Genomic DNA, 15,452 nt, shown 5'->3' with positions numbered 1-15,452 from the left:
CAGCGCTTTATCTGCTGGGGAGATGTAGCCTCTGGTTAGGTCTGAGGGTGTCCCATAAATGTTCTTGCAGATTCTGCTGATTTTTAAGGCCTCAGCACAAAACACTTCTTCACGCTTCTGAAGAAGCAGGTATTCTTCAACTTCAAGAGCCCTCACAAAGCCCTCGTTTAGAAATAGGGGTCAGAAGCCCAGGAACAAGGGTCCTTTTGAAAAATGACATCTCTGAGGTTAGACACCAGCTCTCAGCTGCTGCAACACAGAAGAACATCTCGGCTGCCTTCTTCAGGAAGGTGTCGTTTGAGAAGAATGACCCAGGGGAGATCCTCAGCCCTCCAGCACGGATGGCTGCACGAGATGAAATCTAAGCGCCATCTGAAATTGGATGGTTGTGCCAAGCACTTTGCAAGTCCTTATTTTCCTGGTTTTGATACTTCTCCCTTGCAGATGTGTTCCTGTGTTTGTCATGGAGAACCTGACCTGTCCCCGTGGGGGGTTCTCAGTGTGTTTCTTGGGCAGGAGTGACCAAAGCTGGGCTGGCATGAGGGTGCAAAATGGCCTTGAGGTCTCTGCCAGGACTGAGTGCTGGGTGCCTCCAGCTTCCTCGTGCAGCTTGTGTGTAGGAAGCGCAGATGGAGCCCATGTGTCATCTGTGGGCGGACTTGGTCCCATACCCAACTGATGGCATGGACATACCCGTACTTGATTTGCACCTAGGTCCTGTCTCAGCTGCTCTTGGGTGGACTTGGACCCATACCCAACTGATGGCATGGACATACCCGTACTTGATTTGCACCTAGGTCCTGTCTCAGCTGCTCTTGGGTGGACTTGGACCCATACCCAACTGATGGCATGGACATACCCGTACTTGATTTGCACCTAGGTCCTGTCTCAGCTGCTCTTGGCTTGATGAGGTGGTGGAGCCTGCAGCAGAGTGGTCTCACCCAGACCAGCCAGCTGCTTGCTACAGCCCATGGTGCTTGTTTTCCAGATGCTGCCATCAGGTGGTGCAGAGCCTCCGAGCCTGGTGGAGATCAAGAAAGTGATGCCGTTCATGGAGGCAGAGCCCCTCCCCTTGGGAATGGAGGAGGTAAGTGGGAATCTGTCTTGCTTCTGTGTTGCCAGTGTGGCAAGCAGTTCTATAGCCCCGACTCCCACTGGTGGCCCTCAGCACCGCTCACGGAGCAGCCTCACAGCCCTCCAAGCACCTTGCACAGCACCGCTGAAGCAACTGGTCGTTGGAGAGGCCACGCGGGACACGTCGTGGGGCTGACCGAGGGTGTCACCTGCGCAGCAGCTACGGAGGGCGTTGTTCATCTTGCTACTAATCAAGTGGTTGACGGGAAATTTCTGCAGTAGCTTTGCTGTAGCATCTTGAGAGAGAGCAGCGTGCAACTGGGAGAGAGTGAAAAGCATCAGGAGTCAGATGAGGTGGGCTGCAGTCCTGCCCCCGGCCCCAGGGGCTCTCACCTCCGAATCTCATGGTTTTGTAGAGGCAGTACAAGGTGGTTTTAAAGGCAGGTTCTGCAGTGGAGAGAATTTCTTGCTGCCAGGAGACGTCCCAAATTACTTTAATGTAGTGTATTAATTAGGGAGTCTGGGAGAAGATTTTTCCCATGGTCCCTCCACTGGTAAGCGGAACGGATGCAGGATGAGGTTCAGATGATTTTGCCTGTGTTGAGGAAGAGGCCCCTCCAGCCATGTGTGTATTTGCTCCAAGCTGTGGCTGCTCTTCCACATCAATTTCCATGCTTGACATCTCGATCTCTCCTCCCCTCCCTCCAGGTGTTCGACATCCTGCCGCTGTACGGCGTGCTGCAGCCAGGCAAGAGCCAGCGGGTCACATTCACCTTCTTCGGCCACGCAAACATCGTTGCCCGTGTCATGGCGCTGTGCAGGGTGGAGGGAGGCCCGACCTACAAGGTTGCGCTGAGTGGGGAGGCCTCGGACATCAACTACCTCCTAGACACCACAGAGATCAACTGCGGGCTGCAGGTACTGCGCGCTTCTCTTGGCCAAGGTCCTTGTCTTGAAACCATCCCCGGCGGGTTGCTGCCCACCTAGGCCTAGGGCTCACTTCCCCTTCCCAGCTCCTTTTTTGGCTCTATGGCTTGGAAGTAGAACCTTTGAGTGGTACGTCCTTCCTCCAAGCTGGTTTTTAATGGCCATCACCAGCCTCCCCAAAGCTGGGAATTGCTCCTCTTCAAGGTAAGTAGTGCTGCCTCATGGGGCAGGCAGGATCCCAGGGATGATCTCCAGAGGGGCATGCCCAGAGACATTCATCTGCTGATCCACTCCTAAAGCCTGAGGTCCCAGGAGATGCTTTCTCCCAATGCTTTTGATCAATCAACAGAATGAACCAGGGAGGAAGTTAGCTTGGGCTTCCCAGTCACAGTAGCTGGAGAGCGTGTCCCAAAACAGTCCCCACTTCTCTTCAGTGAAAACCCCCCAGATGTTTCCAGCTCTTGGCCCATATGTGTGTTGCACTGTCTCCCCTTTTGCTGTCGCTGCAAGCTCCACAAACACTTGTCTGCGAGTGCCTTTTCTTCTGCAGTGTCTTGATGCCATCTCCTTTGGTTCAGGTGGGCGTTAGATGACACCTTACAGAGCAGAGAACTTGTATCCTCTTTGGTTCTTTATTACTGATCTTCATGGGGTTGGCATTGCCCCTCTGCATGCTGCCAGAAGTGTTTGTTCCTGTGTAGGGCTGAGAGGCCCCCTGTGACTGTGGGTTCCCCACGTCAACCGGGGAGAGTCAAGTGCCCGAACCTGCTCTGCCTCTGCTTCTCTCCTGTGTGGTGTTCATTCACTCTCACCCCAATGAAAGCAGGAGATTGCCAGTATCAGGCTGTGTCTTCAGCCTCCCACTCCTCTGTCCTCTCTTTAGATGTTTAACAAAGTCACCGAAGCGGAGGTCACCCTGCAGAACAGCGGGAAGGTGGGATTCGCCTACGTGGTGCCAAACCCCAGCGCAGCCACTGCAGACAGCCCTCTGCCCGGCGTGCCCCTGGTCGTGCCCGGCGCGGTGAGTACGGAGGTGGCACAAGTGATTAACTCTGGCCCTGTGTCAGGCTGCCCAGGAGAGGGTTGTAGGGGAAAAGAAGGGAGAAAACAAAAGGGAAAAAACCAAAGCAAACCAAACCCCACAAAAGCAGCCGGGAGAGAGGCAGGGCTGTAAGCAGTTGCTGCTGGGGGCAGAGCAGGCCAAGCGGGCGCAGTCCTAATAGGCTCCCTTAATGGCCTCTGCTGGCGGGTGGCCCTGCCGTCACACCGCATCTGCCAGCGGGAGGCTCGACTGCTCCGGTGGCTCCCTGGGCCCCAGCTGCTGAGCGCTCTGCTGGTGCTGGCACCGGAGCCGGAAGGTTCGGGCCCTGCTGAGGGTCACCTCACCCGGGCTGTGTGATCGGACGGGATTTGCTCCTGCCTGTAACCAACGCTGCCTGCCCTCTGCCAGCAATCGCCAGGCGAGACCTAAACGCTTTCTTGCTCGGGCATGAAGCTCCTTTGCCAGAAATCCGAACCGCCCCGGTACCGCTCCCTCCCTCCTCCAGCTTTGCTGTTCTGCGGCAGCTTTGTGGGGCAGGGGGCCAGTGAGGGGAGGAGTTTGCAGCATCCCGCCACCCCAGCTTCAGTCCGGCGTGGATGTCTGAGCTGGAGCAGCCATCCTATCTATGTCCCTCTGTTGCAATGGGAAGAGGAAGCCAAATGGCTTTCACACCTCCTCGCGCCGGCCCCTACAAGGGAGGACACACGGACACCCTCTTCCCGCGAGCTCCTACAGACACAGCTCTGCCTGGACCCGCGCAGTCAGCGGTGTAACAGCACCATCGGTGCTGGCAGCTCGGCGGGGCTCGCTCTCGCTGCACTGTGTTGTGCGCTGGAGCAAGGGCCCAGGGAACCGAGTGGCAGGATCTGTCCCACTCAGCAGCTTGTCCCTGCAGCAGGGGAGTGGGGAGCCAAGGGTCCAGCCCCACATGCAGGGGGCGAGCCAGGGAAAGCTGCAGCTGTGTCCTGTCACCCAGAGCCGTGTTGCTGTCTGCTCGCATTTGCTCTCCACCTGGCTGGTGTGAGCCCAGCCCGGGGCTTGGACAGACCTTCTGGAAGCCCGGAGAGGAGGTGTACTAGAAGTGTGTAACCAAACATAACAAAATCCACAAATAACCGTTGTCCAACATCCCATCCCAGTGTGCCACCAGTTATAGAGAAAAGATGCTAAAGTGTATTCAGTCCTGTGGGCAGGAAGGAGTCAAGTGGAGATGAACTAAACTCTTGTAATGAACTTGAAACAAATGGATTGGTGAGGGCTGGAGGAAACGGCAAAACCCAGAAAATGTTTGAATAACAAAAGTAACCTCAGGATAACCATTGATACTCCACCTGTGCTGAAAGGCAGAGGCCTGGTGCAGGTGGAACAGGGAAAATGACTGAAATCTCTTCAGAGATGCACACAGCATAATGCTGTGCAGTTTGGATGTGCCAGGTAAAGCATAGTAAAGCAGCTGGAATGGCATCTTGTTAAATAGTCTAGAATTTAATTTGGATTGCTCTTTGCTTCCATGTTTTCAGCTTAAAGACTTTCAAAGTCTATTAAATAAGCTAGAAGCTGTTTTCTCTTGGGGGCAGGGGTGGGTGTTTGAGGGTTTTTTACCTGCAAAGCCTGACTGGTATGAGAATAAGGTGAATCAGGGTGAAGCTTCCAAATCGAGGCTGGTCCTGTCTTCTCACAGACAGCACATCCTCATCCCCCCGAGGCTGGTGCACAGCCAGGACTAAGGCCAGGGACTGCTGTTTGAGCCAATAATAGACCTGGTACCACTGAGCGCCATGTTTTGGGAGAGACCTCTCCCAGAGTGAACGTACCCCATTGTTGCAGGCAAAAGCCAGAGCATCACGAATGCATTTTTAATCTTTTTTTATTTTTTTTAATTTTTTTTAACGCAGAGTGATCTCTAGAAAAGTTCCCTGAAAAGCAAGGCTTCCAGAGGTCTTTGGTTTGAGAAGCATATGAAGAATTTGGTAGGAAAGACACTAACCTTCACCTTGTATGTTCCAAGCAGACAGATTTGTATCGTAACAGTCCCAAGGGGATCAGGAGTCAACTCAGCTGTAGCCTCTAAATTAAGGTTCTACGACACAAAGAGATACTCCATGGCTGTACATTTTCTTTAGGCAGTTTAGTGTCCCTCCAATAATCAGTGTAGCATCTAAACTGAGTGCTGTGGCCCCCACTATTTTTAAAGCTTGCAATCATAAATACCTCAAAATGGTTTATGGGTACTATTCTTTTATTCGTCATGGACACCTTTTTTTTCTTCCAAGTTTCCAGCGTTAGCAGACACATGTAACTTTTTTTATTCCTGACTTTACTAGACTTCATTAGTTGAAAATCCCTTCTCACAGGGCAAGAGCCTGTAATATCAGATATTCTAAAATAAAGTTAGGAGCTGTCACTGTATCTTATTTGCAGGTGAAAAAAAAAAAGACTATTTCTACTTAGCCTCCTCATAAGTGCATAAAAGCCTTTTAAAGTCAATCAAGACAGTCCATAAAAACTGAAGAGGAAAGGCTTTAAAAGTCCACTGATAGGTTTTCTATTAGGCTAATACTTTAAAGCTTCCTTAGCACCTTCTGTCAAACGATTTCATTTTGCTTTATGAACACCTCTGGAACTAGGTATTACATTCTTTTAATATTTGAGCAGATCAACAGTTTAAGTACCAGAACCTTGGAAAAGTCAAGCAACATTGTTAGACAGTGTTTATAAAAGCAATTAGCCCCAGAGGAGCAAAAACCCACTTACAGCAGAAGTAAGTGGAGATTTCAGGCTGTGTAGTTTTCTATTTAACTTTCAAGATAACCCGTGTCTATAATACAAAAATGTAAGGTCAGACATAACTGAGAATGAAACCACCAGCAGACGAGAACACAGCAACCACAGCCTCCTTTAAAACACCACTTCAGTGTTCTGCTTTTTTTCATTGGCTTCTCACTGTATTCTAGCTAAAATCCAGCCGGCTTTTTTCACCTTCACGTGGCTGGACAGCCCAGTTCCAGCTACCCAAGAGACGTGGAGTTCCTGGAACAATTCCCCCCCACACTTTGGATTGCTCAGCCTCAACCACAAGAGCTACACGTGCAGATTTTCCAATATTAACATAATAGATCAAGATTAATCAAACTACAGCTTTTCTAAAGTATCCTGGAATACCGCTCCCAAACTTCAATTACACGCCACCAGTCAAAAAATACAAGGTTCTGCTGGAAGAAAATTGCATTCAGGAAAATTAATGTTGTTGATCAAAATACGGCAAATAGATACTTTCCATCCACTGAATGGTGGTGGTATAGGAATTTATCAGAGCCAGCTTTGCTTCTCATGACTGTACATGTCACTGTAATGTCTGAATACTTTCAAAGAGTGCGCTGAACTAGGTGACTAACACCTGCTCGTCCTCCCTCCCATCAAAAAGGCAGCAGTATTGTGTTGGGGTCTTCGCTGTCTATGGTGGGAGAAGAAACACTCAAAGAAATGGTCCTTCCAATTAAGGCAGAAGGCAGTGAGATTCTAGACGATTATTGGTTACTGTTGAAATTTGTTATACCATCTTGTACTTACAGTTACTGCACAGAGAAGTTTTACCCTTATTTCAGAAAGTTCAGTTACACCAAAGAAATAACTGGCACTGGCTTGGCACTCGTGGTCTTCATCCCAGAGCTGAGTCCAGGCTGTTGAAGAGTCTTGAAGAAAAAAACCCAGACCTGGAATATAACTGGTAAGTTTGCTAGATGGTGAAGAGATCGCATATGGTGGTGTGCTTCCTCCAGCAGTTAAAGAGATAATTGAAGCTAGATGACTGACCGCTAAGATAGGATGGCAGCTCCAAGAAGAGAACAGTAGAAAAGTATTTTTTTTGGAAATGCTGCTATGTGAGACCATCATCAATGTTCTCTAAAGCCATCGAAAATGCACAGACCAATTGCCAATATCCAACTTCAGAGAAAATGGCACATTTTTTAAAAAATGTTTTGATCTCACCATCGGTCTATTATTTGCCTTGCCTGAGTTCAGCTTCAGTTGCTTGCTCCTCATCCATGAGCTAATCCCATCTAAGCATTGGGTCATCTTGATAATTGAAGTTACGTGAAATGTGCAACTGAATGAAGGAAAGCTGATTATTCAAAAAGAAAGAAAGAAAAAAAAAAAAAAAGTGCCAGGAGTTTAAAAGCTAGATTACATGAATTTTTGCTCATCTGAAAAATACAGGAAATTATTTTCCTTGAATTCTGCAAGATCAAGTGTGCCACTGATTAAAACTTTGTCTACTGAAGTGGAAGAGCAGAACACTGATGAGTTTGATTGTCCTGCAAGCAAGATATTTTCAATGAGACTGTTAACAAAATGAAGCCGCTATGATAATTTAATTCCTAGTTCAGACCTTCCAGCAGCTTTTCAACATGAGTAATCTCCAGTTCAATACCCTCAAAATTATAAATAGCGACCAGTGAATACACGCCATTCAAATGTAGGCAGGCATGAACTTAGGAGGTAGTTGGTAACTTTTACAGTCTCTCACCACCAATTAACAGTGTAAATAAATTACTAAAGCCCTATCAGAATGTAATTTCCCAAAAATAACATTTCTGTCGTCACACTTATGAAGTAACTATATGAAGTAACTAATCAAAGGGGAGGGGGGAAATCCTAGAATATCCCAAATTAGCAGGAATCAAGATGGCTGGCTTGCCGCAAGTCTCTGCCTCTAGTTAAGTGTCTTTCCATCCGAGAAGAGCCCCACAGCTATTCTGCCTGCTGCTGGGTACGTTCGGATCATTAGCGAGACAGTGAGTGACACAAATGGAGCAGATTCACCGCCGTTTTAGTCAGCCATGTGCTGAAGGGTATGACGAGATCGCTCGTCATCGCTCAAACGAAAGAGAGAAGAGGCTTCATCATTCAGCACATTATTCAAAGCTGATGGATAAAGCAGCAGCATGTCATTACAAAGGTGTATTACAGACATTCAAAAAAGACTTGGCCACTCCTTTGGTGCTATATGCTCTGTCGTGTGGGGGGCACGTGGAGGGGGGAGGAAGAAACGCTCCCAGTCACACACTGCGGAACTCGGGGAAATGGCATTTCACTGCCTTTTGCACAGTCCCGAGACAAGCTTTGATCGATACAGAATTCCATTTTTACACAAGAAATACCACAAAGAGGCAGCAAACCCTCAGAAATAATTGATAGATATTTCAAAGGGATTTGACAGCTCATTAACTTTGGATTTCTTTGGTGACATCATCCTATTTGATCCGATTAATAAAACCAAAACTCACCAGGAGAAAACCTGGGCAGGCGCTTGTACCAGGCATGGTGTCACAGCTTGTAAGCACATGGCCCTTCTGTTACATATCACCCCAAATCAAGGGAAAAAAATAGTTGTTTTTCTTAAAGCAGGCTAAAGTGAATGCAATGAGAGGCAATCAGAACACCTCTGCAAATTTTTACTTTTTTTAATGTTGAAGTTTTGGAAGTAGCAAGAACAAAGATCTGCTGCTGACTTTGTTGCTAATTTAGGAAGTTCTGAGTCTAGACAGCCCAGCATTGATAAAGTTTTTTTAATCAAATTAGTTTGATCAAGAGACTGCTAAAAAAGGCAAATTAATTTCTGAAGCCTCCCTGTACCTAATGAGACCCTGAACATTAGTCTCCTATCAAGGCAGTAGAGTACAAGCAGTTGGATTCTTAAGCTTTACTTGCAAAAATAATATTAATTACAGGTGATTATTGTGTGAAGAACAAATATGATTATGAAGGAGATCATGAAGTGGGCCATTGCCGTTTAATACAATTGAGTACTTTCCTATTCGCTTTTCCGTCCACAATTCTCCTCCAGAAACAGACAGTATTTCTCCAGGCTGCAGAGAAACCACAACTGCCACCACGTCACTGTTTCACCTCGTATTTGACGATGCTCGAGAACGTGGAGAACAGAGATTTGAGCAGAGCATGTGGATTTACACAGCAGCGAGTCCCACAAGGAGCTTCCACAAGCACAGCCCCGCTCTACCGTCCAAAATGAAATAAACGTTCTACTGTTCTTGTTTCCATTCTTGTATGGGCTTTTCTTTAACACCAGTTTGCTTAGAGGCAGAAGCTGTTCATTGTCCATAAATCTAGTGAAAATGCCATGTCTGTTTCCACCAACCAGGGCACGTAACACCAGGAACACCAAGCCTGGAATTTTAAATTCTTGCCAGTTCTCATCTTTGATTTTTGCTTTTAATTGAATTACTTTTTTAAAGTACATAAAAGTAGCAGGAATTCAAGTTTGCTTCCATTATATTGCCGTAACCCAGTAACTCGTCTGAACAAAGCTGGCGATACCCTGCTGGGCAGCTAGCTGCTCATAGAAACGCTTCGTGGGTCGCACCGCTTTTAACCCACTGCTGCTGCTGCTGGTCCCACCGTACGCCTTGCAGGAAAGGCTCGCAGCGCATCAGTTTCTTTAGAAGGACAATATTATCCCTGCCATAGTAAAAGGCTTATCAGTTACTTGTTATTCAACATGCAAAATGGAACAGCCTCAAAGACACCATTCTAAGGTTTGAAAGGTCGAGTTTGGTTTGCAATTCTTTAAGACTACATGTGAATTTTGATAGTAAACACTAGCCCCTCCATAAAGCTGAAAAGGTTGATATTTGGGGGGATAAAACTGGTTACTAATACAGCAGAAGCGGTTTCACTACATGGCTGAATATTTAAACAGACGAAGCAGTCAGGAAATAGGTCCACCAGCAACCCTCCAGCCGATGGAGCCCAGGAAGCGCTCAATGCCTTAAGTGTCTGTTGTTTATGCTGCGGGAAGCAACGAGGCTGGGGCCATTAACGTGATACGCTTACAAAATAAACACTGAAAGCAAATGGAAGGCAAGAGCCTACTTTAGCTAAAAGAAGACCCACCCAAAATAATAAATGTTTAGAGCCACAGGAAGTATTTATTATCAACATTAATTTGTGCTGTGTTTTATTTTTCTGTACAACATAACTACTGCATAGCTTTCATGGCTGGAAAAAGCTGCAAGAATCACTCAGAGCCAAGATGTACACAATGAAAATTATTTTATCATCTGTCCAACATACATTCCGTGTTCCTGAGAAACTACCACATCCGAGCTGAGACTGCAAAACCAGAACAACCCCCTCAGCAGAGCCAGTCTATTACCGCTGCCACGGGAATGTTACTGTACTGCCGTGACCGTACTTAGTTTAATCCCTTGATACTGGAAGCTGGGATCTCCTTGATGCCAACCACTTCTCTCCAGCGCATCAGTGCAAACTGGAGGCAGCCCAAGCTTGTCATGGGCGAAAGGGAAAGTGAAAAGAGGGCTCTCGCATAATGGTTTTATCCTGGTTTTCGAGCTGCTCATTTCAAGCTCAAACATATCTGACATTTGTCTTACTGAGGACCAAGGCCCAGCGCTGTACCAGAGCAGCTCTAGGAGGCACACCGCCACAGAGAGCTGCCAGTGTACCATGCTTTAGTAGAAAAATGAACTAGGTTGACCAAGTAGATAATTTTTCCCTCTTTGCTTCACATAAATCTTGTGTCACATACACAGTCCTGAAGTGAAATGATTTTAAAAGGTCAACAGAGCACCCATACAAGATTATGCTTCTAATAGTAAAAGATGTTTATTATGAAAATCTTCAGCAGTTCTAAAAGCAAGATAAATGGCTATTCCTCACAAATTGCAGTAAGCGAAGGAATTAATGTACTTTAGAATACAACTGCTTCCTAGTTATCACAGTGCAGCATGGCTTTTTATTGCTAAACTGTCAGAAAGTGAAGAAAACTATAGCAGTCTGATTACAAATGAGTAGTTGTAGCTTGACTGGACGCAAGGAAAACTCACCGCCCTTTGACTTTTGTTAAGGTGTCTTTTTTAAATGACACACAGAGAGCTAATATCAGCATTTTTGCTTTACACGTCACAAACTAATGCTGTTTCACAAGCCCCAGTGCAAAAATGGAGAAGGCAATCAGAAATGGCGGTACTGCGCTGCCACGCAAAGCTGACCGAGCCGGTACAAACACAGCAACACAAACTGGCCTGTACCAACAGCTCTCCACCCTCGGGGACAACCGCAGACCCAACAAGCAGCTACGTGTCTGCAACCCCCAGAGGAACACCAGCACCTGTCTTCCGCACATGCAGATCTCCCAAGAGCAGAAGTTCAAGGGGTTTTATGAGCTCAAGACGTAGCGAAGCATGAGGTCACCATTTATCTTTTTCTCTGACAAAAATTCTAAACGCTATAAAATCCCTACAAATCTAAACACGGGTCACTACTTTCACAGACACACATCTAAACACAGCTTTATGCACTCAGTCGTTAGTAACTACCTCTGCATCTAACAAACCTACACATTACCTCGCATCAATATTAGCCCTTTACTGCTTTGAGGTATTACACAGAAGCACAATTAGGATGGAAGACACTCCTCAGAAAATACAATCCTCAGTAATCACTTAGTACTATTTTCCTATCGTCTAACCCGTTCTCTATTTTCAAAAATCCCGCACTATGAATAGTTTATTTTATACAAACCATGTATTTTCAAAAGCCACCAGAATTCCTCTGGTAAAAAAAAAAAAAAAATCACCGAAAGTAAAGAAAGCTTTTCCTTTTAGATTGCTCCAAAGCAGACAACCAACTGACCCTAAAGGAGCGATTCCTCCTTACTCCAAACCGCCCCAGCCAGCAGTCTGAACGCTGAGCAGCGACCTCGGTAAGGCCGGGAACGCAGCACAACAGCACCAGCCAACACACTTTGAGCAGAACCCCTCGCTCCGCAGCCCGGCAGAAAGCACCGCAGGGCCCGTCTGTCAGCTGCGGCACTTCACAGAACAAAACGGGCAGGACGCTGAATTTCCACTTGACATTAGCAAACTCCTGTATATTTTGCAATCTGAAACGTTTTTCCCCCATTTACCGCAGACAGCAGCAGAGCAGCCAAAACCCAAGCTCTGATGATGGGTAGGACAGCGGGTGTTTAACTCTCCCAAGAGGGAGGCAGTGGCCTTCACATGCTTATAGATAACGTGGCCTCGTTCCTACACCTCCTCCTTGGTCTCCTTTTGTTTCTCTGGGCAACCTTTTTTGACAGTTTTTCCACCAGAAAAACAGGAATGAGGTTTTACCTTTCAACACGTAACTTAGAAAAAAACAGGGCTGTTCTCCAAACCAAGCCATGCTGCATGCATCCCTTGTGTCCCCAAGACAGCTGCAGTTAGGGGCAGAGCTCCTGCTACTGTTTCCCTTTAGGGCCTAGCAACTGTCTTTCTCACGAAGCCGCACTGACCCTTCCATCACTCCTTCAGAGCGCGCCACTTCTTGGATAACTGGCTCCCTTCCCACTGCTCTATGGCTCTAAAGATACAACGAAGTAAAAAAAAAAAAAAAAAAAAAAAAAGACATTGAAATTTGCAGTAACTCTAAGGCTTCCACAGTGATGCAGGTGAGTCCGTACGCTGCTGCCCCGGGCCCTTACGCACCCCGGGTCGTCGGCAGCCACTACCGTGCAGCAGAACAGTGACTGCCCGACGCCTGCACAGACGCTCCAGCCCCGGGGCCGCACTCCGCTACATGACTGCTAGCGCCGGAACAACTGTGCGTTTAGCGCACACCGTCCAGGATGAGGAAACGCTTCAGTCCTGAACGTTGGTGTTGCAAGCGCTGTGCTTGTCAGTTCTTCAGCCAGAGCAGCATCTTCCAGGGAATCACGATGACACATACAAATGTCACGCAGGTGTCAAATCCACTAGATCCCCCAGACGCGGGAGCTTCAGTACCTCCTCAAAGCACTGGCCCCCCAACTCCAGCGGGGTCCCAACAGCCAAGCTGCTTCCCACAGCTCACGTTCGTGCTGCCAGGAGGGAGAGGGCACCGGGCCTGCTCTGTCCCTGCTGACAGCTGGGACACCCGACAGCCTTCCAATTAAGCCAGTGACACCAGTGCACCCCAGTGCCTTGCGGCGGATGGCACAGGTGTCACCGACTTAATTGGAAGATGGCAGGGTTGCGCAGCTGTCAGAGGACATTAACTTGGCCTCTAGTATTTGCATTCCTGGTAGCAGAGATAAGAGGAGAGTGAAAGATCCCAGGTCGGCTGTCACAGCCCAAGCTGAGTCTGTGGGTATGACAATCAAAAAAAGAGAAAGCCAGGCCCAAGTCTCTCCCGTGTCAAGTTCCACTCGCAGCCGCAGCCATCTGCTCCCCTGCTCATGAGTACCAACGCTACTGTCGTTAGTGCCAGCTGGTTCTGGGGTCCTCCAAGGATTTCACGCTGGGAACGGACGGTGTTCGTGGCCCCTGCCATGCCTAGGGAAGTCACACAGTGGTTCTACGCCGCTTAGCTGACAGCCGCACACGAGTACTAGAGAAATCCTTACCCAGGGAGCAGCCCCTCTCCAGCATTGCACAAAGCAGCCCCCTCTGCCCCCCAAAAGGGGGACAAGCAAGCCATCGTGAAACCCCACACACTGAACCCGAGTTACCCTAGAGCAGGAATTTGAAGGGACACACGTGTCTGTTAGGAATACTAGTCCGAAACCAAGTTGCTTAAGAAGTTCAGGATCCCTATGTTTTCAATAAAAGCTCTGCTAACTGCAGTCAGAACACTTAATCCAGTTCAACGTTTTAAGGAGAGTCAGCCTCCCTCCTTCCTACTGAAAATCATTTCATCGGGCAGGAAGGTCCACACCATCCCAAAACGCCTGAAGTCAGGGAGATCCCCCGCTCCCTCACTTCCTTATCGAACTTGAGGCAGATTCGCAAGTCCCACTGTGCATTATAAACTCACTCAAATGCTAACCCTCAGGCATGTTTTCCTTCACAATACTGTTCTTGTTGCTAATGAAAAAGTTTTCAAATTTCTCCATTCCCCATCATATAAATGGCATTTTAGAAACAAAAAAAGTTGGAATTAGAAAATCCTCAAATTATTTGATTCCAAGTCATTTTATAGCCAACTGCTGTGATTTAAGGATACCCCAAATATCAGTGCTTAAGATCAGTCTGAGGAGGTTAGTTCCCATCTCCCAGACATAACCTTTTTTCACCTCAGCCTCACAACATGGTAGCACACTGCTCCCATTCCAGGGGAACCCGTTGCAGCAAGAGCTGCCCCAGCTTCTCTTTCCCAGAAGGACCAAATCTCAGTGTATTGCAGGGAGAGGAAAAACTGAAAGTGTCCAGGTATGGTAAATCATAGAATTCCAGAATGGGCTGGAAGTGATCTTTAAAGATCATCTAGTTCCAACCCCCCTGCCATGGGCAGGGACACCTCCCACCAGACCAGGTTGCTCAAAGCCCCATCCAACCTGGCCTGGAACACTGCCAGGGAGGGGGCAGCCACAGCTTCTCTGGGCAACCTCTTCCAGGGTCTCACCACCCTCACAGGAAAGAACTTCTTCCCCATATCTCATCTAAATCTCCCCTCTTTCAGTTTGAAACCATTACCCCTCACCACTACACTCCCTGATCAAAAGTCTCTCCCCGTCTTTCTTACAGGCCCCCTTGAAGTACTGGAAGGCCACCATAAGGTCTCCCCGGAGCCTTCTCTTCTCCAGGCTGAACAACCCCAACTCTCTCAGCCTGTCCTCACAGGGGAGGTGTTCCAGCCCTCTGATCAAATCTCACTACAAATTCCACACAGGATTAGCCTTCCCAAACTGAAGATCCTGTCAAGTCACACCTCACTAGAAATCACTGCACAATTACAACGGTGCAACGTAATCTGACGTACAGCATCGCCGGTGCCGTTATCTGCGCTGACCTTAAACTGCAGCTGAACACGGCCCACAGACTGGCCACACAGACACTTCACAGGACACCTTAGTACAGTTCTGTCCAAGAAATAACTAGGAGCACGTTTGAAGAAAGCATCCTCCAAAAACATCTGCATTCATTTCATTTTTAAAACAATTTCCTACATAATTTAAAGAAGTTTGCAAGGGATCAACATCATATGCATTATGCTGATGTCATTATCAATGTGCTTAAGCATCTGCAATATTAAAATATTAGACTACTGCCATGTCAATAAAACAGCAGTTTAATGGGAGACTAAACAGCTTCTCATGTTTTGATCAAAACAATACTGACATACTGTGGCACAAAATTAGTATAAATAGACTTTATTGAAGTCAGTACCTTTGTACTGCGGCCGAAGATTGTGTCTACATAAGCACAAGTTGTAACATTTCACAACTTCTAAAAGGAATGTCAACAATTACAACGATCATGCATACCATGGTCGATAATCACATTTTTAGAAGCATTTTCAACCATTTCTAAAGAAATGCTTATAACATTGTTATATATAGAACTACTTTCAATAAACTGCAAAACATTGATCAGCTTTTCCAGTATGAGCTACAGTGTCAACACAA

The 15,452-nt window shown here is 47.2% G+C and overlaps 1 protein-coding gene across 1 annotated transcript in view; it reads left to right on the top strand.

Annotated features, from left to right (window-relative positions):
- LOC147413516 (axonemal central pair apparatus protein HYDIN-like) overlaps positions 1–3,400 on the top strand; it is a 69,222-nt gene extending 65,822 nt beyond the window's left edge. Inside the window, exons 25-28 of the mRNA XM_086478741.1 lie at positions 989–1,087; positions 1,783–1,992; positions 2,885–3,022; positions 3,320–3,400. Coding sequence (XP_086334867.1) covers positions 989–1,087; positions 1,783–1,992; positions 2,885–3,022; positions 3,320–3,400 — 528 coding nt within the window. The remainder of the gene's footprint in view (positions 1–988; positions 1,088–1,782; positions 1,993–2,884; positions 3,023–3,319) is intronic.
- Positions 3,401–15,452: the final 12,052 nt, after the last annotated feature.

Source organism: Leptosomus discolor, chromosome 27, assembly GCF_034619465.1.
Source record: "Leptosomus discolor isolate bLepDis1 chromosome 27, bLepDis1.hap2, whole genome shotgun sequence".
Classification (NCBI taxonomy): Eukaryota; Metazoa; Chordata; class Aves; order Leptosomiformes; family Leptosomidae; genus Leptosomus; species Leptosomus discolor.
This window is presented reverse-complemented; position numbering and strand designations above follow the sequence as displayed.